Genomic DNA, 23,149 nt, shown 5'->3' with positions numbered 1-23,149 from the left:
GAGCAGGACCAGCATTCTGAAGTTTAGTATAATTATAAAGAACAAAGCAGGATATCATCGGCATAAAAAGACGTAACATCAGTGTGATCTCCAGTTGCAAACCATAAAATTTTTTTATTTGTCTTCAGTTTTTAAAAAACGCTCAAACAGTGATGTGAAAAAAACACTATTGATGTGTCCCCCTTCCAGGTTATAGAGAAACCACATCTGACCTGAGCAGGTGATTGCCTGATGTCATCGCCTCGGGAGGCGTCCTGACAAGATCCCACTGTGGCCAAAGTCACAAAAACAATAACCAATTATCTTACAGAGTGGATCTTTACCCATTTGGTGTTCTTTCCCCACCTTTTCCCAGTTTTTCTTTGGTGTTTCTGCCTTACTGTACAGTGACAGTAGAGACTGGCAAGAAAGACAGAGGAGAGAGGGGGCGGGACATGCAACATAGGGCCTGAGCCAGAATCAAACCCAGACCACTGCAATAACAATATGAAGTACGAGCTCTACCAGGTGATCCACAGGGACACACCACAAGGGGGGGCTATGGGTCATTGGGGCATTAACTTGTTTTTTTTTTTTTCATTATTCTTTTTATTCTTTTGGTCTTCACTTCTTTTTTGTTGAAGACCTTTGAAGTTGTGCTAGAAGGCTCACAAAGAAGCAGACACTTCTCTGTGTTCATTATTAGCTTTTGTTTGCTTATCTCAATTTCATCCAACAGCAAACCTGTAATGGTGCTCTATCATCAAATTTCTACATTGTCACCACCAAAACAGTTTGTGTGTGTGTGTGTGTGTGTGTGTGTGTGTATGTGTGTGTGTGTGTGTCCTCAGTGAACTGTATCAGTCCCTGCAGTAGCTTCCAGCTGCAGCAGTCACTTCAGTTTCTGTTCAGTCTGACTGAAGGAGGTTTTTGTACGATGCTTTTTCACTGTGTGAACACATCTTTACTGTTGATATAGTGGTAACTCTGACAGTAGTAAACTGCTGCATCTTCAGCCTGGACTCCACTGATGGTCAGAGTGAAGTCACTCCCTGATCCACTGCCTGTAAAACGATCTGGAATCCCTGATACTCGAGTATTAGCATAGTAAATGAGGAGTTTAGGAATTTCTCCATCTTTCTGTTGGTACCAGGCTAAATAGCTCCCACCATGAACATCCTGGCTGGTTTTACATGTGATGGTGACGGAGGCTCCCAGAGCAGCCCTCACTGCTCCAGGCTGAGTCACTGTGACCTGGCCTCTGGACTCTGAGGACACACAGACAAAAACACAAAGCAGCGTCATGCTTTTCTCCGCTTCATTTCAGAGGGACGGATCTTCATAGAGGAGAGGACTTTGATTCTCTGGACTTTACCTGTCAAGCAGCAGCAGAGGAGAGTCCAGATGAGGATGGAGCTCAAAGTCATGTTTGGATGAGGAGGATTTCTGGGGCTTCTGTTGTCATGAAGGACAGCTGTCAGTCATCCAGTCTTCAACTCTCAGGACTATAAACTCTCCCAGAGCACTGGAGCATGGTGCTGCTGATGCAAAGTGGCTCTCTATGGAAATGCTCTGACCCACTCCAACAGGGACACACATTACTCTCATCATGCTTATAAATTGATTCATAAATTTAGTATCATACCTTACTGCTTCTTTTTCCAGATTTTTGCAGAGCAGTCACTGTATTAGTAAGTACATTTACACGTCACTCTCAAAATAATCAAAACCAACTTTGTACTTGACTCGTAACAGTGAGCCTGTATATGAAAGGATATGGAGGAGATTTTTTTTTAAATACAGACAAGTATGATCTCATTTTATTTCCAGTGTAATGTAAAAGTTTTCAGTTCATATCATTTTGTGTGTGCTGATGTGTATCGGAGGCTTCTTAAAGGGAAGTGAAACAGTGAACCTCCTTTAAGCCTGATGCTGTTTTTTCATCAGATGTATCCGTCTCTCAGTCCATTTGAAAGCCTGGCAAACTGTGTGTGTGTGTGTGTGTGTGTGTGTGTGTGTGTGTCTTTGTGTGTGTGTCTTGGAACAAGCCATCTTGGAGGAAGATGACACAGATCTGTGCTCATCAAACCAATTCCTCCCTAGCAGCCGAGACCAATAACAGGTGTCCTTACTTGGATGTAACGTGTTATTGAACATGTGACCGACTTAATTCCAATTATTTAAATCTGACAATGTTTAGTAGACACTGCATCCTGCCTTAAGAGGAGAACGCCCATGTGGTACTTTAGTTGATGGCCCCCAAGTTACCAGGTGACTGAAACACATTTGTTTGGCCGGGCAGTCCCATCCAGGAGGGTTGCTGGTGCCTCTCCAGCACACTTTGCTTAGGTCCCTGGTGTTCATTTTAACCCGCTGTGCTAATCTATAACTGGCTCACACTCTCACAAGATAGACCTTATTAACATTCAGAACTACACGGTGCAGTTTCCAGGTCCATGGTGGTTGATTAGTCCATGCTATAACTTCATTTTATCGAGTCATACCCTTACAATCCATACATTTGTATGTTTGGGCTATCAGTAGTAAGGTAATATCCCTGGTATTAACTGGTCTGATCACCAATAGACAGAGTTGTGATCAGTAATTATTTTGCCTATCTGTAAGTAAAACTGCCTTGGTTAATAAATAATCATTCTTATAGTGAATAACAATGGCTTTCAATAATTTCCCCTATCATTTGTGAAAGCCTATCCAAACGAGTATCCTACGTATGTGTGTGTGTGTGTGTGTGTGTGTGTTTGCATATGTGTCCTGCCTCTCTGCTCTCCACCCGTTAAGAGGCCAGTGTTGATCAGTGGCTGTCCAGGCCTTTCAGAGCCACTGACACGCCGGCAGCACAATGATGATGTCACAGATTCTCCTGCTGGGCACCCTGGGGCTCCTTGTTCAGGGTGAGACTCTCTTCTGAAAACTTGGCTTCAGGATGCAACCAGCTTTACCACAATCATCTTCTGCTGTGATGGAGAAACACTGAGACCAGCAGCATTCACCTTCTTCCATCTGTTCTCCATGTTAAAGAAATCCTCCTCTTCTGTTTTCATATTCATCATCTTTCTCCAAGCTGTATTTGTCTCAATAACCCTTCTGCTCTTTTGGATATTTTCCAGATTCATCAGGAGAAATCACTCTGACTCAGTCTCCTGGATCTCAGTCTGTTAGTCCAGGACAGACTGTCTCTATCAGATGTAAAGCCAGTTTATATGTTAGCTTCCTCAGTTGGTACCTTCAGAAACCTGGAGAAGCTCCTAAACTTCTAATATATAAGATCACAACCCGTCAGTCTGGGGTTTCTAGTCGTTTTAGTGGAAGTGGATCTAATACTGACTTCACTCTGACCATCAGTGGAGTCCAGGCTGAAGATTTAGGAGTTTACTACTGTCAGCACTATAATGGCTGGCCACTCACACAGTGAAACAACGTCGTACAAAAACCTCCCTCAGCTGGAGAGGAACTGATCTGACTCAACAGCTGCAGAGACACTAAAACACTAGAGACTTTGCCCTTCATTCTTGTACTCACGCAACTATGTTTTTCAGAGAGAATTTAAGAAAGTACTTCTAAATTTGTAGTTTATATTTTTGGTCGAAAGAACTTTCAAACTTGTTCTTGTTATTTTTTTTTTCTCTTGTTTCTTGTTCAGAAATACTGCCTTTCGTTCAATCACAAGAAATTCAATATCCTCTGACCACAGACAATTTATTGCATCGTGTTGTAAGATCATTTGCATAATCAATGTTATAGGTCCTGAAACAAGCTGTGTCATCTTCCACCAAAAAACGACCGCACAGGTTGTTTGTCCAAGCAGCTTATTACAACCCATACTTACCTATAGTTTTAGAGTTAATTGACCTCCTTTGCTAATTTAAATAATAATAAGGGGTGTTTAATAGATCATCCCTACACAGAACCCTCAACATGGCAACCAGCGTCTTTTGCAGGTGTTTGGTTCCTTTCCTTTCTGCATGTTTGTTATAGTCACCATGATGACAAAGGTCCTCTCAGCTGAAAGGCAGAATGAGTAGGACTTTTTTGGCTGTGGTTTGTAAACATAACATTCAAAGTTGGCTCCTCCCTCCCTGGCTGAGCTAAGCACCAGTTGCCAGATTTCCTTTCCGTGGATGGCAATGGAATGAAACATCCACTCAAATGTAACGTCACCATCCTGGAAGAAATATTTGGCTCGCCAGCTCCTTCCTGTCCAACAGCAAACAGACCAACAGCGTGTCGCTCTTCATCCTCCTCCTCTCCCTCAGTGCTGGCCAGCAGGTGAAAGCCAACCACAGCTTCACTCTCTTTGTAGAAGCAGCTTTGTCCACTCGTTTTGCCTCACTAGTTTTCCTTTTTCCCTGTGTTCATGATTTTCACCTGAAGGATGTGGTGCTATCGATCTGGCACTGTGTTGCACTGTGATTGACTGGGAGCGTCACACCCTCTGCTCAAAGGCTGACGCCCATAAGGGTCCTGAGCTCAGCAAAACAAGAAAGTCCAGACAGAGGGTAGGGTCTCTGCTGACACACACACACACACACACACACACACACACACACTGCTAGTGGTTCAGAAGTCATAATGGAGAGGATTAGTTTTGTGTGAATCTACATATTTAGGAAATGCTCCTGTTGTTTGTGTTAGAGAGGAGGAACACACAACCTTTGTGGTCACATGGGCTGGAGGACTTGTTGGTATTCTTAGACACCTCAGTGCAGGCTCCTTATCTCCTACCAGGGATAAGCGTCTTTGTCTGTCCGACAGCTGTGTTTTCCTGTCACTTCCTGCTCACTTCCAGACAGACATCACACGGAATCAGCAAACTGACAAACAAAAAAACCTGGTCTTGGGAGACTTTGAGAAATAATTTCCTACATCTTTAATCTTCCTTATTTCTCTGTACACACGTCGCCCTCTGAACAGCACACACTGTATGTCAGCTCCACTGTCACTTTCATATGCAGCAATTTTGTCCACATCGGAATGCTGTAGGAATGGTGACTCATGGCTTAGCGATGTATTAAACAGTTACCATGGCAACCCAGATTGTTGAGCCTCAATACTACTTAAAAAACCTCTCAGTTCAGTCAAATGCCATCTTCTCTTAATATAAGAAACAGCACAAAAATATATATATATATATATATATATATATATATTTACGCAGGCTTTTAATTAGTGTGCTTTTATATTTTATATTTGTTATTTTATTGTTGTACTTTATATTGATATGCACTTTGTGTTTTTATTGTTGTATTTTTTTTATTTTATTTTATTGTAAAGCATGTCCTTTATCATCTGTTTTATTGACCTCAGTACTTCAGCCCCCTGTAGAGGCTTTAAACACACATGAAAGTATTTCAGGCACCAAAATCAGAAGTCAAACTCATAAGATATCACCGTATGCTGAGGATATCATGTTTTACTTTTATAATTGTGAATGATGAAAATGATGATAATGGGTATGAGAGAAATCATTGTGTTTTATTTCACTGGTGAAGAAATCAGTTTCACTGCCAAAAAAATATGAAAAAAAATAAATATAATCAATATTGATAATTTTTGACATAGTTTGATGGCTAGTGATAATACATCAGTCAGTTGTTATTAAGTTGTAAAACCTGAGGCTGATCTCAGTGAGTTTGTTGTTTTCAAAGTGAGAGAGCCGTGTCTCTCTACAGTCAGAGGTTTTTGTACGGCGCCTCAATGAGTTTGTATCACTGTGGAACACTTTTGGTGGAGGAACCAGACTGGAGTTTGGAAGTAAGTTTAATTATTTCATGTTCTTATCAATCTATTAGGAAAATATTGTCATTTTTTCATATTTTCTGCACTTCATGAAACAAACTGCCACACTTGATTTTCCATGTTAATATCTGATTTTAAGCCAACAGTGATCTCTAAGTAGTGAAATCAGAGGAGACTTTGAAAAACTGAATCCAAATGATCAATCAAATTTTTTTAATTTGAGGTCATTTTAAGTTTATTAAAATGAAGTTCATTACAACCGGAAGAGAAACCATTTATTCCAGATAATTTCTTTAAAGTGGCATCTTGAGGGCTTGTAGTTGTTGCTTTCTCTGACAAAGTGAGAGAGCCGTGTCTCTCTACAGTCAGAGGTTTTTGTACAGCGGCTCAATGAGTTTGTATCACTGTGGTGGACTTTTGGTGGAGGAACCAGACTGGATGTTGGAAGTAAGTTTCTGCACAAATATTAAATATCATGTAATGTGTTACTGCTGCTGGCTTACTTTTATTCTTCTGTATGAGTGTTAGTGGTTGGTTTTAACATGTATTTTTTTAATTTCCATCACTTATAGTAACTGTTTTTTCTTGCCTGTTTTTCTCCTTAACCACTTAGTTTGACTCAGTACTTCTTTTCGACTTTTCATTATAAATTGTGAAAAATGTTTAAAACTGACCAGCTTCAAAGTTAGAAAACTTGAATGCAAAGCTTTGGTTCCTTCAGACTGTTTGACCAAACTGATTTTAATTTAGTATTTTTACATGACATGTGAAGCTGAATGAAAACTAATTTGAACAGAGTGGGGATCAGGATTATAATCTATAAATGTATCCAATTTTCATACTCTTAATTTCACATGTGGGATGAAAATAATTTGATACATTATTTTGTCTGTTTTTTCTGGCTGTAATCAGTTTTGCTGAACATTTTTTGGCAGAAAAATACTCAACAAAAGTTTATTTCAGTTGTAGATGTTCTTGTTCAGATTTCTTCAAAGCAGCAACTATTTTAGTGTGCATTCATTTTGATTTTAAACAAAACACAATTTGTAATGACAAAAACTGTAAATTATTGAAACTGTGAAGTTCCATGTTTTTTTCTGTTCCCTAAATTGTTGAAGAAACATAGCATTAGTGATGAGGGATATTTTTTATTGAGTAGCCAAATAATTTTCATTTTTATCAGTTAAGTGTACTGATATATTTGTGTTCATATGAGTTCTCTTTCTGTGCTGATGTGCATGAGAGGCTTCTTAAAGGGAAGTGAAACAGGGTGTGAGTGAGTGACTGCTGGAGCATAAAAACCATCTGACAGAAAGTCCTTAAAGGGGAAAATGGACTCTCACACAGTAAAGGTGTCCAACCGCCCGCTGACTGACTGCCAGCTGCTTATTTCCCGCCCTCTAAGCTGATTGGTGTCTCCTAGGTGACGCCCCTCCCACCCTGACGGTGCTGCCCCCCTCCAGAGAGGAGCTGCAGCAGGGGAGGGCCACACTCATGTGCCTGGCCAACAAGGGCTTCCCCTCAGACTGGAGGCTGGCCTGGAAGGTGGACGGCAGCAGCAGCAGCAGCAGCAGCTGGGAGCAGAGCAGGAGCCCCGGGGTGCTGGAGAAGGACGGCCTCTACAGCTGGAGCAGCACCCTGAGGCTCACTGCAGACCAGTGGAAGAAGCTGGGCTCTGTCACCTGTGAGGCCACCCAGGGCTCCCAGTCTCTGCAGGCCGAGACACTGAGGAGAGACCAGTGTTCCCAGTAACTGACCTGACTCACTGGGACTTCTGCTACTGGTTTCACTCTGCAGCTGCTCTCACTCTGCACTCTGCCTCATGTCTCTCTCTCTCTCTCTCTCTCTCTCTCTCTCTCTCTCTCTCACTCTCTCACTCTTTCTCTCTCTCTCATTAAATCTTTAAATAATCATTTATTTTTCTTGCTGTAATGCTGATACTCTATATGTGTTAAAGTAATAAAAAAAATCTTTTTACCAAATAAGTTTATGTCCTTTGTCCCGACTGACACTGATTTTAAAGCACGAGGATGGAGGAGTGGATTTTAGGTTCAGCTGGCACACATACTGTAAGATTTCAAAATGTAAATGAGGGTGTCAAACTTCAGGAAAGCTTCATTTAATTCAGAATAATGCTTCCCAGCCAAAGTAGTGATTAGGCCAAGCATCTTTCATGTGCTTTGTTACTGCTTTTATTACTGGAGAAAACTTGCTCTCATTGCTCTCATTATTCACAATTATAATCATCCTGGACCCTACCCTCTCATTTGAGCCTCATGTTAAATCCATTGTCAAGACCTCCTACTTCCACCTCCGCTGCATTGCTAAAATCCGTCACTGCCTCTCTCAGCTTGCTGCTGAAACAATCATCCACGGCCTCATCTCAATCCGCCTCGACTACTGCAACTCTGGCATCACCTCCCATTCCCTCCATGAACTCCAGATGGTTCAAAACTCTGCTGCCCGCCTCCTGACACACACCCGGTCCCGTGATCACATCACTCCTGTCCTCCAAACCCTCCACTGGCTCCCCATCAAACAACACAACCCCCCCATGTTTTGAAAAAATTTGATCTGATCAAGCTGATCTGATAAGAAGGGTAGGTGAAAATAAGTGCTAGCTTCAGCCTATGCCTTTTCGGTTGTGGTTATTTTCATTTATACTGACAGAATGTGTATTTATTTGTTTATTTATTTATTCATTTTTCCTGGTAAACAGTGTAAATTTAAATGACCTGACCGAAATAATTTTTTTTTCATTGATTCATTCATTCACCTTTTTTCCCAAGCCTTTGATCTCCCCTGGTCTCCCTCTCCCTCCCCTTGACCCCCCCTCCTCTCCTGTCTATTAACATGAGGAATCTCTCGCGATGCCATGTAATCTGTATGTGTGTCTCTGTGCTTAACATGAGGTATCTCTTGTGATGTCACGTTATCTGTATGTGTGTATATGTACTAACATGAGGTATTTTCCGCGATGTCATGTTATCTGTATTTTTCCTTGCTTGTCCTCCTTATTTTGTTTGTTTTTTCCTTCTGCCTGTTACCTGCCCTTTTGATTGTAAGCATCTTTGGATGATTGAAAAGTGCTATATAAATGAAATGGATTATTATTATTATTATTATTATTATAAAAATTTTAAAAATTACCATCAGCATATGGGAATGAGTGCTAGTTTGAACAATGACCTGAATTTAAAACAATGGCACTATTAATCTTCACCTCGTGCTGTTTGCAGAAGTCACACAGCATAATCAAGGATCCTTTCCACCCTGCCCACCACCTTTTTGAACTTTTGCCATCTGGCAGAAGATACAAATCCATCAAAACACGCAACACACGATTCTGGAACAGTTTTTATCCCACAGCCATAAACACACTGAACAGTGACGCGACACTAATGTAACATGTAATCTGTTTCACAGACATTTTATTGCACTATTGGTATTAGCCTCGGCATACATTGTTACTGATGTGTATGTGACGTTTTGCTGTGTGGTCAGTGAATGGATGTTGATGTGTGGGGGATAAGCTGTTTGGATCATTCAGCAGTGGTTTGGGGGTCGGCATCAGGGCAGCTCACTTTGCTCCATGTTGTTGTGCTTTGAATGTTTCTGATTGGGCTTCTTCACTGGAACTGTCCTCTTCATTTGGGGGAACTTTCAGCTTGTTGAGGTGGGAGGTGGCTGTTTGAAGCTCAGAGGGAAAACTGACACTGACACTATCAACAAGATCATATGTTCTTATCAACCGTGTGTGTGTGTGTGTGTGTGTGTGTGTGTGTGTGTGTGTGTGTGTGTCCTCAGTGAACTGTATCAGTCCCTGCAGTAGCTTCCAGCTGCAGCAGTCGCTTCAGTTTCTGTTCAGTCTGACTGAGGGAGGTTTTTGTACGACGCTTTTTCACTGTGTGAACACTCCACCACTGTGGTAACTCTGACAGGAGTAAACTGCTGCATCTTCAGCCTGGACTCCACTGATGGTCAGAGTGAAGTCACTCCCTGATCCACTGCCTGTAAAACGACCTGGAATCCCTGATGCTCGAGTATTAGCATAGTAAATGAGGAGTTTCGGAATTTCTCCATCTTTCTGTTGGTACCAGGCTAAACGTTGGTAGCTGCTCCCACCATAAACATTCTGGCTGGTTTTACATGTGATGGTGACGGAGGCTCCCGGAGCAGCGCTCACTGCTCCAGGCTGAGTCACTGTGACCTGGCCTCTGGACTCTGAGGACACACAGACAAAAACACAAAGCAGCGTCATGCTTTTCTCCGCTTCATTTCAGAGGGACGGATCTTCATAGAGGAGAGGACTTTGATTCTCTGGACTTTACCTGTCAAGCAGCAGCAGAGGAGAGTCCAGATGAGGATGGAGCTCAAAGTCATGTTTGGATGAGGAGGATTTCTGGGGCTTCTGTTGTCATGAAGGACAGCTGACAGTCATCCAGTCTTCAACTCTCAGGACTATAAAGTCTTCCAGAGCACTGGAGCATGGTGCTGCTGATGCAAAGTGGCTCTCTATGGAAATGCTCTGACCCACTCCAACAGGGACACACATTACTCTCATCAGGATGTTCATCAATGGATCAATTTAATCAATTTAACAAACTGTTGATTGAGCTGTTTTTTTTTTTTTTTTTTTTTTTTTATCTTGATATGTGTAACATTTTTCCCTAAGAATTTCTTCTCTGTTGTTTTATTGTGGCAGAGTTTGATCGAATTCTGCTGTGACTGACTGAAAAATGTTTCCTGTTCTCCTGTCACTGCTGTACAACTTTTACAACACAGACATCAAAGCTTTATAAATAGAAAATGTCCGTTTATAGCAAGAGGATACATCTTTCATCATTTATCTTCACTAGTGAAACTTGTCTGTTGCCATGGTTCAGCAGTGATGCCTATCTGTTGCCATGGTTACTGAAGTTGGAGGGAAATGAAAAACTGAAGATTCCCCTTTTGAACATTACAACAAACTTGCAATGGTGAGGGGAAAATATACCAGGATCTGAAATAAAAAGCAGGGTGTCATCAGCAAAAAAAGGGATTCAATATAAAAGCGATCTTTACAAACCAACCAAATAAAAGTCATACCCTAACCATGGACACCCTCCATGTGTTTCCCTTTCAAATAAAAGCTTGAAGACTGTGACTCATTTCTAAATATGAATACCTGTTGTGTACAATATAGTACTTTTATCCATTTTATAAAGGCTGCTCTAAAATAACTTAAGCAAAGTAAATGATTGAAAGTGTGTGCCTGTGTTTGGACTGATCAGTCATCACAGTCTTGAAGGTTGGGAAGGAACAGCTCAGTGGATGGAAAAAATGACTTTAAGAAGGTCAGAGGTCAAACATAAACACAGCTGTACACATACAAGCATGGCAAAGAATATTCATCTGTGCATTTTGATCATTTAAAGTAGTTAAACTGCCCAAACCGCTGCACCGAGGACGTCATATCCACTGCACTCCACCTGACCCTGGAACACCTGGAAAACAAGACGCACTGGTCCGAATGCTGTTTGGGGATTTTAGCTCGGCCTTTAATACCATAATCCCATAGCATCTGATCAACAAAATGGGCCCACTCGGACTGAACACTCCCCTGCAAAATTGGATACTGGACTTTTTGACAGACAGGCCTCAATTTGTACAGGGAGGAAATAACAGGTCAGACATTGTCATGGTGAGCACAGGCTCTCCACAGGGGTGTGTTCTCAGCCCCCTACTTTACACCCCGATGACCCACGACTGTTGTGCAAAGTACAACACAAATCACATCATCAAGTATGCGGACGACACAACGGTGGTGGGGCTCATCCAGGACGGCGAGGAGAAGCACTACAGAGATGAGGTGGAACTTTCTGCAGACTGGTGTAGCAGTAACAACCTGCTCCTGAATGTGGAGAAAACCAAAGAACTGGTGATTGACTTCAGGAGGAAACGGCCCGTGCACACCCTGCTTTACATCAAGGACACTGCTGTGGAGATCGTCCCACATATCAAGTTCCTGGGGGTCCACATAGCAGACAACCTCACCTGGTCCCTGCACACCTCCTCCACTGTTGAAAAGGCTCACCAGCGCCTGCACCTCCTGAGAAGGTTAAAGAGAGCATACCTTAGTCCATCAATCCTCACCACCTTCTACAAAGGCACCATTGAGAGTGTGCTAACCAGCAGCATCTCTCTGTGGCATGAGAGCAGCAGTGCCTCAGACAGAAAGGCACTGAGAAGAGTGGTGAGGTCAACAGAAAAAATTATTGGAGTCACGTTGCCACCTGTTGGGGACCTGGCGAAACAACGCTGCCTGGTGAGGGCAACAAGAATCACCAGGGGCCCCACTCACCCCTCTCATGGACTGTTTTACCTCTACTATCTATTTATTACATTTTGGTTCTGCACATAAATCTTGCACATATATTTGATATTTTCTACATACATATTTATATATTTATATATGTAGACTGCCTCTCTCTGATTTTTTTTATCCTTGTTCTTTTTATTCCTTTAGTTTTTATGGTGTTTATCCAATCTTTCTATTGTGCCCAATGCATCGTTTTTTCGTTTCACAGTGCATCTCTGATGTAATGTCGAAATGACAGTAAAGGAATCTGAATTCGAATTAAAGTAGTTAAAGTAGTTTAAATCAGGTGTGATCAACTAAGATGGTGAGAAAATATTGTAACCAGGATGTTCCTTATGTTTACACTAAAATATGCATTGAAATCTTATTATTAACATGACATCGTCTCACTCAGTGTTGACAAAATATGAAGATGTTTGATTTGTTTGCAGAAATAATACTTGTCATTTTAAAGTATTAAAGCTAAAGAGTTTTCATATGTGTGAAAAGACTCTGGGTGTCACATCTCCTGGTTTTGGATCAGTTTTGTCTCTTTCTCTTTGTTCACCTGTCATCCCCTGACTCTATTTTTGTGTTTGCCTTTTGTGTCTGTTGGTTGTGTTTGTCTCCCTGCACTTCCTGTATTCCCAGCCCTCCTTGTGTCAGTCCTGTCATCTGCCTCACCTCTCCTGCTCTCCCCTGTCTCCACCTTCCTGCACCAAACCTCATCCAGTCATCTGTCACCTCACCTGCTCACCTGTCTCCACATGTCCAGCTCCGCCTTTCTGCACCGCTCTTCTTCCAATCATCTAATCTGCTAACTAACCCAGCAGTATTAATCCCTGTCAGTTCTCTGTAATCTTTGCCAGTTTGTCCCAGTGGTTTCACCTGTGTGTTGTGTCAGCCTGTTTTTACTCATGATTGTGTTGAACTAGCAGATGTGTTTTCTCTCTGTGATCATACAGGTTGTATGTGTGTACAAGTTGGATAAAGGCGACTTTTTGTCAGGCAGCTGCTTTCCACTGTTTTGCCACTGATGGCCCTATCTTGCACCAGACTCCCTAAACCTGTTATTTGCGGATTTAGGGTTACACAAGAGGCGTTCCCCCGCAAAAGTTGCTATCTTGTGCACCTCCCGCTATCCGCAAAACACCTGCGCTACCCGCTATATTATGCATAGGCGTGTTTTGGGCGTTACGCCAGTTAAACCAATCAGTGTGCCAGGTGCCATTGCCTTTAAGGGCAGGATGCGCTATCCTAAATCCTAAATCCTAAACCCGCGATGGAGAGAGGGAGGTAGATTTTCTCAGGGGTTCTACCGAGGCTAAAGCAAGTTGGCTTTATATATATATACATATTATATATTATATTATAGGCGAGTTAATTCGGAGGTGGAGCCACATGTGTCCAAGTGGACGTGTCACAAGGTTGTACTGATTGAGTAAAATCCCCGGGTCACACACACACAAGAGGCAGAGGTGGAACTATGTGTAAACTAATTTATTGACAAGGTAGATTGGGCAAATAAAATATTAAAAATAAAAATATAGCACAGCTGCTGGCTTATGATAAAACAATAAAACGTGCTGGCGTAAGTGTCCAATTAAAACAGTCTTTCCTCTAAACAGTCTATATGAGTAATATACTCAGTCCATTCCGGCGGCGTCCCGGTATCAGTCCGACCGTGTGTGTGGTGAGGCTCCGTCGGGGCGCGCATTGAAGCCGCCTGGGCGCGCTCTCCTAACAGCCCAAACTTTATAGCGGATAGCGGATAGCGGGTGGTCCTGACCACCCGCAATCCGCTATCCCTAAAGTGTGTGCGCAAGATAGCAACTTTAGGGATAGCGCATGAAACACGCCCACGACGCACCTCCAGGCGCAAATGATGCAGTCGGCATAAGGGATAGCGGGTAGCGGGTGGCACAAGATACCGTTTAGGGATAGCGGAAGTTCCTAAATCCGCAATTTGCGGGTAGCGGGTAGTGGCAGCGGATAGCGGGTGGCACAAGATAGGGCCCTGAATCTTTTTGTGGTACAAAGTACTGGACTGTGCCGGCCCACTTTCACCTCTGGATGTCCTGTGTAGCAACTCTGAGTCAAATTTTTTTTTGCCAATTGGCACATGGAGCTCAGAGCTCAGTACCATGAGTTTTAATGGAGGATTTCAGTGAGGACAGTTAGAGATCACACCACGAACAGAAACATCTGTCCTCTGCATTTGGGGGAACTTTCATCTTTTTGATGTGGGAGGTGGCTGTTAGTGACACTAAAATTAACAAAATGTTAAATTACTACCAACCCAATCCACTGTGTGTGTGTGTGTGTGTGTGTGTGTGTTTCCTCAGTGAACTGTATCAGTCCCTGCAGTAGCTTCCAGCTGCAGCAGTCACTTCAGTTTCTGTTCAGTCTGACTGAGGGAGGTTTTTGTACGACGCTTTTTCACTGTGTGAACACATCACCACTGTGGTAACTCTGACAGTAGTAAACTGCTGCATCTTCAGCCTGGACTCCACTGATGGTCAGAGTGAAGTCACTCCCTGATCCACTGCCTGTAAAACGATCTGGAATCCCTGATTCTCGACTATCAGCATAGTAAATAAGGAGTTTAGGAGATTTTCCATCTTTCATTTGGTACCAGTGTAAACAGCTCCCAGCATAAACATCCTGGCTGGTTTTACATGTGATGGAGACGGAGGCTCCCAGAGCAGCCCTCACTGCTCCAGGCTGAGTCACTGTGACCTGGCCTCTGGACTCTGAGGACACACAGACAAAAACACAAAGCAGCGTCATGCTTTTCTCCGCTTCATTTCAGAGGGACGGATCTTCATAGAGGAGAGGACTTTGATTCTCTGGACTTTACCTGTCAAGCAGCAGCAGAGGAGAGTCCAGATGAGGATGGAGCTCAAAGTCATGTTTGGATGAGGAGGATTTCTGGGGCTTCTGTTGTCATGAAGGACAGCTGTCAGTCATCCAGTCTTCAACTCTCAGGACTATAAACTCTCCCAGAGCACTGGAGCATGGTGCTGCTGATGCAAAGTGGCTCTCTATGGAAATGCTCTGACCGACTCCAACAGGGACACACGTTGCTCTCATCAGGATGTTTCTAGATGTGTATATCATTTTAACATTCTGCCTCATAGTTGCTTTTTCAAATTTCTAAAAAAAAAACAAAAAACAAAACAAAAAAACCCTAAGCTAACACAATAACCGTCTTTATAAATGTAATTTTACTTTGACCCTTTAAAAAAACTTTGTACTTGAAAATGTGTTAAAAATCATATTTTCCTCTTTCAACATCTTCTTGAAATAAAGTAACATATGTCAACTGATATACAAAAGGAAGTTTTTAATATTGTCAAATATCTGCTCTATTTATTTCCAGTGTAATGTCAGCTCATATCATGTTTGTGTGCTGATGTGCATGAGAGGCTTCTTAAAGGGAAGTGAAACAGTGTGTGAGTGAGTGACTGCTGGAGCAGAAAAACCATCTGACAGAAACTCCTTAAAGCCTGATGCTTCAGGAGCATCAGCTTCTTCTCCAAGCAGCTGACTGCTGCTCCAAGCCTCATCCAGACGGCCCAAAATGTCTCTGCTCTATAGAGGCCTCCAACATCAGGAGTCCGTTTTGCCTTCCCATCATCTTTCTCTCAACACTGCTTCTTCTCTCCATTTCTATCAACATTATTCCCTGAGGTTGACACCACCCACATAGGCCCACACACTCAAGCCAAGTTTCTACTGGCCTCCTTCACTTTTCTCACATCTTCCATATTCAGAGCCTCAACCATAGACTTCCACCTGTCTGCTTCCCCCTGCATATTCCACCTGTTGTTCTCCTCACAATGTTCTGGTCTTCTCTCTGAAATGGACAGAGACCAATCAAACCCACCCACCTCATGTTTATTCATCAGATGTATCCGTCTCTCAGTCCATCTGAAAGCCTGGCAAACTGCCTCTCCCTTTAAAGATCTGAGATTCCTGCTCTTTCTGATCTGCTCTTCAGCTCAGAAAGCGCTCACCTAGCTACCTGCCCCTGGTTCCATTCACACTGACGGCAAATCCTCCACGTCCTAAATCAAGCTGCTTCTCCAGACGTTTCTTCAGCATTGGAGTCACTATTCCAGCTTCTCACCATGGTGTTTCTCCACACATTATCCTCGTCATGAGTCACTTGTCTTCAGCAGTTTTTCTCTGTTTCCGCTCAGATGTGAAAGACCTTTGTTATTCACAGTCACCTCTATCTTCTCAGCAAGGTTTTGGGGGTCCGCTGTTCCCTGGAGGATCATTCAAATCGTTGTGTGTGTTTGCATATGTGTCCTGCCTCTCGGCTCTCCACACGTTAAGAGGCCAGTGTTGATCAGTGGCTGTCCAGGCCTTTCACAGCCACTGACACGCCGGCAGCACAATGATGATGTCACAGATTCTCCTGCTGGGCACCCTGGGGCTCCTTGTTCAGGGTGAGACTCTCTTCTGAAAACTTGGCTTCAGGATGCAACCAGCTTTACCACAATCATCTTCTGCTGTGATGGAGAAACACTGAGACCAGCAGCATTCACCTTCTTCCATCTGTTCTCCATGTTAAAGAAATCCTCCTCTTCTGTTTTCATATTCATCATCTTTCTCCAAGCTGTATTTGTCTCAATAACCCTTCTGCTCTTTTGGATATTTTCCAGATTCATCAGGAGAAATCACTCTGACTCAGTCTCCTGGATCTCAGTCTGTTAGTCCAGGACAGACTGTCTCTATCAGATGTAAAGCCAGTTCAGGTGTTAGTGATGATCTTGCCTGGTACCTTCAGAAACCTGGAGAAGCTCCTAAACTCCTGATATATGAGGCCACAACCCTTCAATCTGGAGTTTCAAGTCGTTTTAGTGGAAGTCAATCTGGGACTGACTTCACTCTGACCATCAGTGGAGTCCAGGCTGAAGATTCAGGAGTTTACTACTAGTCGTGGACAGACTGTCTCTATCAGATGTAAAGCCAGTTCAAGTGTTACTAATGACCTCCAGTGGTACCTTCAGAAACCTGGAGAAGCTCCTAAACTCCTGATATATAACACTGAAACCCGTCAGTCTGGAGTTTCTAGTCGTTTTAGTGGAAGTGGGTATGGTACTGACTTCACTCTGACCATCAGTGGAGTCCAGGCTGAAGATGCAGGAGTTTACTACTGTCAGCACTATTACAGCTACCCGTTCACACAGTGAAACAACGTCGTACAGAAACCTCCCTCAGCTGGAGAGGAACTGATCTGACTCAACAGCTGCAGAGACACTAAAACACTATGGAAACTTTGTCAGACAGACACAGTTAGAAGTGAATACATTTTCAGTTCATAAGTTTAATTTTACTTTTCACAGAGATTCTGTTAAATAAAAAATAACTATTTGTCTCTTTTATTATCATTGTTAGAGTTTGAAAGAAACAGCCAATCACATGCCACATGGCCAGATCCAGATCGGATATTTTAGGATGAAATAAAATTAATTGATTTTATTATTACTTAAACAAATATTGTACATATTTTCATTTTACACATTTATTGTCAGATAGATTATCTTGTGTTTACAAGGGCCACATCAGGCGATAGTATAATGTAAACTGGTAAAACCAGACCTTGAATTTCCCTGACAGGAAGCATTGGTCGATCTTGTGCAGGCCGTCCATGAGTTGGATTGAAACAGCTGAGGCCATGTTCTTTTCAGAGAGGTCAGCTGTGTAAAGCCCGCCCAGCCTTCTCACAGGTTCTTCCACAAAGCGAGGGATTCTCTCGTCATCCACTGAGAAGATGATGTTGTCGCTCCTGGCTCCATTCCACATGGAAAAGCTGTGGGACTTTGCTTTCCATGATAATTCATTATATCATATATATCATCATATCATATATAAAACCTGCAAAGTGATTCTGCTGGTCTGTACACACGTCGCCCTCTGAACAGCACACACTGTATGTCAGCTCCACTGTCACTTTCATATGAATGCAGTAATTTTGTCCACACCAGGATCCTGTAGGAATGATGACTCATGACTTAGCGATGTGGCAACAGTTGCCATGGCAACCCAGATTGTTGAGCCCCAACACTGTAGATTAAAAAAACTCTCAGTTAAGTCAAATGCCGTCTTCTCTTGATGTAAACATCAGGCATGTCCATTGTCATCTGTTTTATTGGCCTCAGTACTACTTTATAATTGTGAATGATGAAAATGATGAAAATGGCTATATGAGAAAAATTAATGTGTTTTATTTCACTGGTGAAAAAATCAGTTTCACTGACAAAACATATTAAAAATAATGTGATCAATATTGATATTTTTAATTTTTGGCATAGTTTGATGGCTGATCTCAGTGAGTTTGTTGTTTTCAAAGTGAGAGAGCCGTGTCTCTCTACAGTCAGAGGTTTTTGTACGGCGGCTCAATGAGTTTGTATCACTGTGGGACACTTTTGGTGGAGGAACCAGACTGGATGTTGGAAGTAAGTTTAATTATTTCATGTTCTAACCAATCCATGAGAAAAATATTTATTTTTTCATATTATTTGCACTTCATGTAACAAACTGCCATGCTTGACTTTTCATGTTAATATCCGATTTTAAACCAACACTGATCTCTAAGTAGTGAAATCAGAGGAGATTTTGAAAAACTGAATCCAAATGATCGATCAAATTTCTTTAATTTAAGGTCATTTTAACTTTATTAAAATGAAGTTCATTAGAAACAGAAGAGAAGGCATTTATTCCATATTATTTCTTTAAAGTGGCATCTTGAGGGCTTGTAGTTGTTGCTTTCTCTGACAAAGTGAGAGAGCCGTGTCTCTCTACAGTCAGAGGTTTTTGTACGGCGGCTCAATGAGTTTGTATCACTGTGGTGGACTTTTGGTGGAGGAACCAGACTGGAGTTTGGAAGTAAGTTTCTGCACAAATATTAAATATCATGTAATGTGTTGCTGCTGTTGGGTTACTTTTATTCTTCTGTGTGAGTGTTAGTGGCTGGTTTTAACATGTATTTTGTTAATTTCCAACACTTATAGTCACTGTTTTTTCTTACCTGTTTTTCTCCTTAACCACTTAGTTTGACTCAGTACTTCTTTAGATTTTTCATTATAAATTGTGAAAAATGTTTAAAACTGACTAGGTTGAAAGTTAGAATAGTTGAATGCAAAGCTTTTGTTCCTCCAGACTGTTTGACCAAATTGATTTTAATTGAGTATTTTTACATAACATGTGAAGCTGAATGAAAACTAATTTGAACAGAGTGGGGCTTAAGATTAAAATCTGAAAGTGTAGTCAAATTACAGATTTTTTTGTTTTTATTTCATCTCATATTTTTTCACATATGTGATGAAAACAATTTGATAAATTACTGTGTGTGTTTGCTGGTTGAAATCAGTTTTGATGAACAGAATTTTTCGGCTCTAACATCTATTTGGCTGACAATGATCAACAAAAGTTGACAATGATCCCCAAATCAATCCCATGATTGATTTGGGGAGCTTACTCATGTGATTACAAATAAGGCAATCTGATATGACACCTCACAGGCGCTCGCACGGCTTCACAAATAACAGCAACAACAAACACTCAAGTCCATCAGTGTCTAGTCAATTCTATGGTACACAAAGGGTTAACAGCAGGTCTCCGCTAGAAGTCCCGCCTCTAACCTAATATCGCTCATCGATTGGCTTATGCCGTTTCTTGCTAATGCATGATTGGCCGTCCCCTCTGTCACTCCATGTGGTTGTAAAAAAGCACGGAGGACGCGCACAGCAGAGTTTGTTTGGCTGGTTGGCCAGCAGCTACGCACACGGACTGATTTCTTCACTGTTTATTTTATCAGGTGGCAGTTAGAACAATACTTCAGCTTCTTTGACATGAGAGCTTTTATCAGGCACATTGGCCTGTTGTCTCTAGGGAAGCAGGAATTATCCATTTTTACTAACCATAATTTAAAATGTCAAGCTTATAGAACTGTAGAGCCTCAACAACAGAGATTTTTTTTTCCCCAAATAAGAGCAAGGCAATGGACACTAATCTGTTTGTACTTAGGTAGTGTCAAACATTTATTTTATTTATGTTTCTGTACGGTGTTGTTGATGTACTGTATGATGCACAGTTGCACTAAAGACAAGAACTCAGTTAAATTGCCAGCTTGTCTTTCTTTAGTTGCCTTTAACTTACAACATTACAGAATTATTAAATACTTGTAGTCAGTATAGATATTCATATATGCAGTATAAACATTAATGTCAATCCCTTACTACCGTAATTTCCGGACTATAAGCCGCTACTTTTTTCACACGCTTTGAACCCTGCGGCTTAAACAACGATGCGGCTAATCTATAGATTTTTACGGGCTAACGGCCTCCAGGGGGCGCTCTAGCAGGACTCGCAAGAGCAAGACAGACAAGTGGAAGAGCTGATGCGCTGAGGAAGACACTAGTTTGATTGTGTTTTGAACAGTCATTTTGCGCATCATGCACACCATAGATGCACACACCCTCATCATGGAAAACACACGAAGAAATGCATGCTGCAGCTTTTAAGTTGCGTGATGAAGAGGACAGCACAAGCACAAATTCGCCTCGAAACGAAAGTGACATTGAGAGAGACAACGAAAGAGAGACTGGGAAAGTGTGTGATGAAGTCATTCTGAGGCTATTCAATTCCGACACTGAAGAAGAGGACTTCAGTGGTTTTAGTGCGCAGGAGGAAGATGAAGATAGCGATCAATGACTTTTCTGGTAGGCAAAAAGCCTACGGCTGGTAGGCTGGTTATTTTTTTAACCAGCCGTGTTACTGCCGTTTTACTGTCGCTGTACTGCCGTGTTACAGGCGCTGCTCGGAAAAAAGCATTTATTTAAGTAAAAATTTAAAAAAAATCTTTCTGTGTACCATCTTTCTGTGTAAATATCTCATGTTACAACGTGGACACCTGCGGCTTATAAAGAGGTGCGGCCTATATATGTACAAACTCTTTTTTCTTTTTAAATTTAGTTGGTGCGTCTTATATTCAGGTGCGCTCAATAGTCCGGAAATTACGGTAGTTTTTATTTTTTCTGATTATGATCGTTTGCTTGTTTATTTGATCAGCTCTACATGACATGAAATTGCAGTCATAAATGCAAAAAACATCAACTTTCAGGGGCGCCGCCTTGGAGCGCTTTTACGTCCCCACCCAAACAAACCTACGCCCTTGGATGAGGCTATGTGCTAATGCTGCTAAGAGTACAAATGTGGTTATAAGTATTATGCTTATCGGTGTTGCGAGTGTCAGGGGGTCCACGGAAATTTTTGACCCCTCCAGGGGGTCCCTGGGCCAAAAAAGTTTGAGAACCCCTGCTCTAGCGTTTTAGTGTCTCTGCAGCTGTTGAGTCAGATCAGTTCCTCTCCAGCTGAGGGAGGTTTTTGTACAATGCTTTTTCACTGTGTGAACAGATACTGACTGTTGATATAATGTTGACTCTGACAGTAGTAAACTGCTGCATCTTCAGCCTGGACTCCACTGATGGTCAGAGTGAAGTCACTCCCTGATCCACTGCCTGTAAAACGATCTGGAATCCCTGATGCTCGAGCATTAGCATAGTAAATGAGGAGTTCAGGAGTTTCTCCATCTTTCTGTTGGTGCCAGGCTAAAATGTGTTTGCTGTTCCAAACATAAACATCCTGGCTGGTTTTACATGTGATGGTGACGGAGGCTCCCGGAGCAGCCCTCACTGCTCCAGGCTGAGTCACTGTGACCTGGCCTCTGGACTCTGAGGACACACAGACAAAAACACAAAGCAGCGTCATGCTTTTCTCCGCTTCATTTCAGAGGGACGGATCTTCATAGAGGAGAGGACTTTGATTCTCTGGACTTTACCTGTCAAGCAGCAGCAGAGGAGAGTCCAGATGAGGATGGAGCTCAAAGTCATGTTTGGATGAGGAGGATTTCTGGGGCTTCTGTTGTCATGAAGGACAGCTGTCAGTCATCCAGTCTTCAACTCTCAGGACTATAAACTCTCCCAGAGCACTGGAGCATGGTGCTGCTGATGCAAAGTGGCTCTCTATGGAAATGCTCTGACCCACTCCAACAGGGACACACATTACTCTCATCAGGATGTTTGTAAATTGATTCATTCATAATTGCGTATAGTACCTCAATGTTTCATGTTCCAGCCAATATATTAATGTACATTTGCACTGAGCTCTCAAAGTAATCAAACACAATTTTCTTCTAGAATAGTAAAAAAAAAATATATTTTTCAGTACATTTTAACTTCCAGCTCTTTACATAAAGTAATAGGCTGTATGTGAACTTATGTGGGGGAAAAATTTAAAAAATATTTATTTCCAGTGTAATGTAAAGTATTTCAGATCATATCATGTTTGCGTGCTGATGTGCATGAGAGGCTTCTTAAAGGGAAGTGAAACAGTGTGTGAGTGAGTGACTGCTGGAGTATAAAAACCATCTGACAGAAACTCCTTAAAGCCTGATGCTTCAGGGGCATCAGCTTCTTCTCCAAGCAGCTGACTGCTGCTCCAAGCCTCATCCAGACGTCCCAAAATGTCTCTGCTCTATAGAGGCCTCCAACATCAGGAGTCCCTTTTGCCTTCCCATCATCTTTCTCTCAACACTGGTTCTTCTCTCCATTTCTATCAACATTATTCCCTGAGGTTGACACCACCCACATAACGCCCACACACTCAAGCCAAGTTTCTGCTGGCCTCCTTCACTTTTCTCACATCTTCCATATTCAGAGCCTCAACCATAGAGTTCCACCTGTCTGCTTCCCCCTGCATATTCCACCTGTTGTTCTCCTCACGATGTTCTGGTCTTCTCACTGAAATGGACAGAGACCAATCAAACCCACCCACCTCATGTTTATTCATCAGATGTATCCGTCTCTCAGTCCATTTGAAAGCCTGGGAAACTGCCTCTCCCTTTAAAGATCTGAGATTCCTGCTCTTTCTGATCTGCTCTTCAGCTCAGAAAGCGCTCACCTAGCTACCTGCCCCTGGTTCCATTCACACTGACGGCAAATCCTCCATGTCCTAAATCAAGCTGCTTCTCCAGCCGTTCCTTCAGCGTTGGAGTCACTA

At 42.2% G+C, this 23,149-nt stretch overlaps 1 protein-coding gene and 2 gene segments (V, D, J or C); 1 reads left to right on the top strand and 2 right to left on the bottom strand.

The window, feature by feature from the left end:
• Positions 1-924: 924 nt before the first annotated feature.
• Positions 925-1,406, bottom strand: LOC115367751 (Ig kappa chain V region 3381-like). The segment is given in 2 exon segments: positions 925-1,247; positions 1,355-1,406. Coding segments are annotated over 2 exon segments (375 nt in total).
• A 4,314-nt stretch (positions 1,407-5,720) lies between these two features.
• On the top strand, positions 5,721-7,545 carry LOC115367882 (Ig kappa-b4 chain C region-like; the record flags this gene model as incomplete). The annotated part of the segment is given in 2 exon segments: positions 5,721-5,751; positions 7,160-7,545. Coding segments are annotated over 2 exon segments (360 nt in total), but the record flags the coding sequence as incomplete, so codon positions are not given.
• Positions 7,546-14,527: 6,982 nt separating this feature from the next.
• On the bottom strand, positions 14,528-21,981 carry LOC115367877 (uncharacterized; the record flags this gene model as incomplete). Its single annotated transcript, XM_030063839.1, has 4 exons — positions 21,930-21,981; positions 21,495-21,822; positions 17,690-17,876; positions 14,528-14,779 (listed from the first exon to the last, which is right to left on the bottom strand). Coding segments are annotated over exons 1-4 (819 nt in total), but the record flags the coding sequence as incomplete, so codon positions are not given.
• Between the last annotated feature and the right edge of the window lie 1,168 nt (positions 21,982-23,149).

The sequence above is a fragment of the Myripristis murdjan genome, chromosome 11 (assembly GCF_902150065.1).
Source record: "Myripristis murdjan chromosome 11, fMyrMur1.1, whole genome shotgun sequence".
Taxonomy (NCBI): Eukaryota; Metazoa; Chordata; class Actinopteri; order Holocentriformes; family Holocentridae; genus Myripristis; species Myripristis murdjan.
This window is presented reverse-complemented; position numbering and strand designations above follow the sequence as displayed.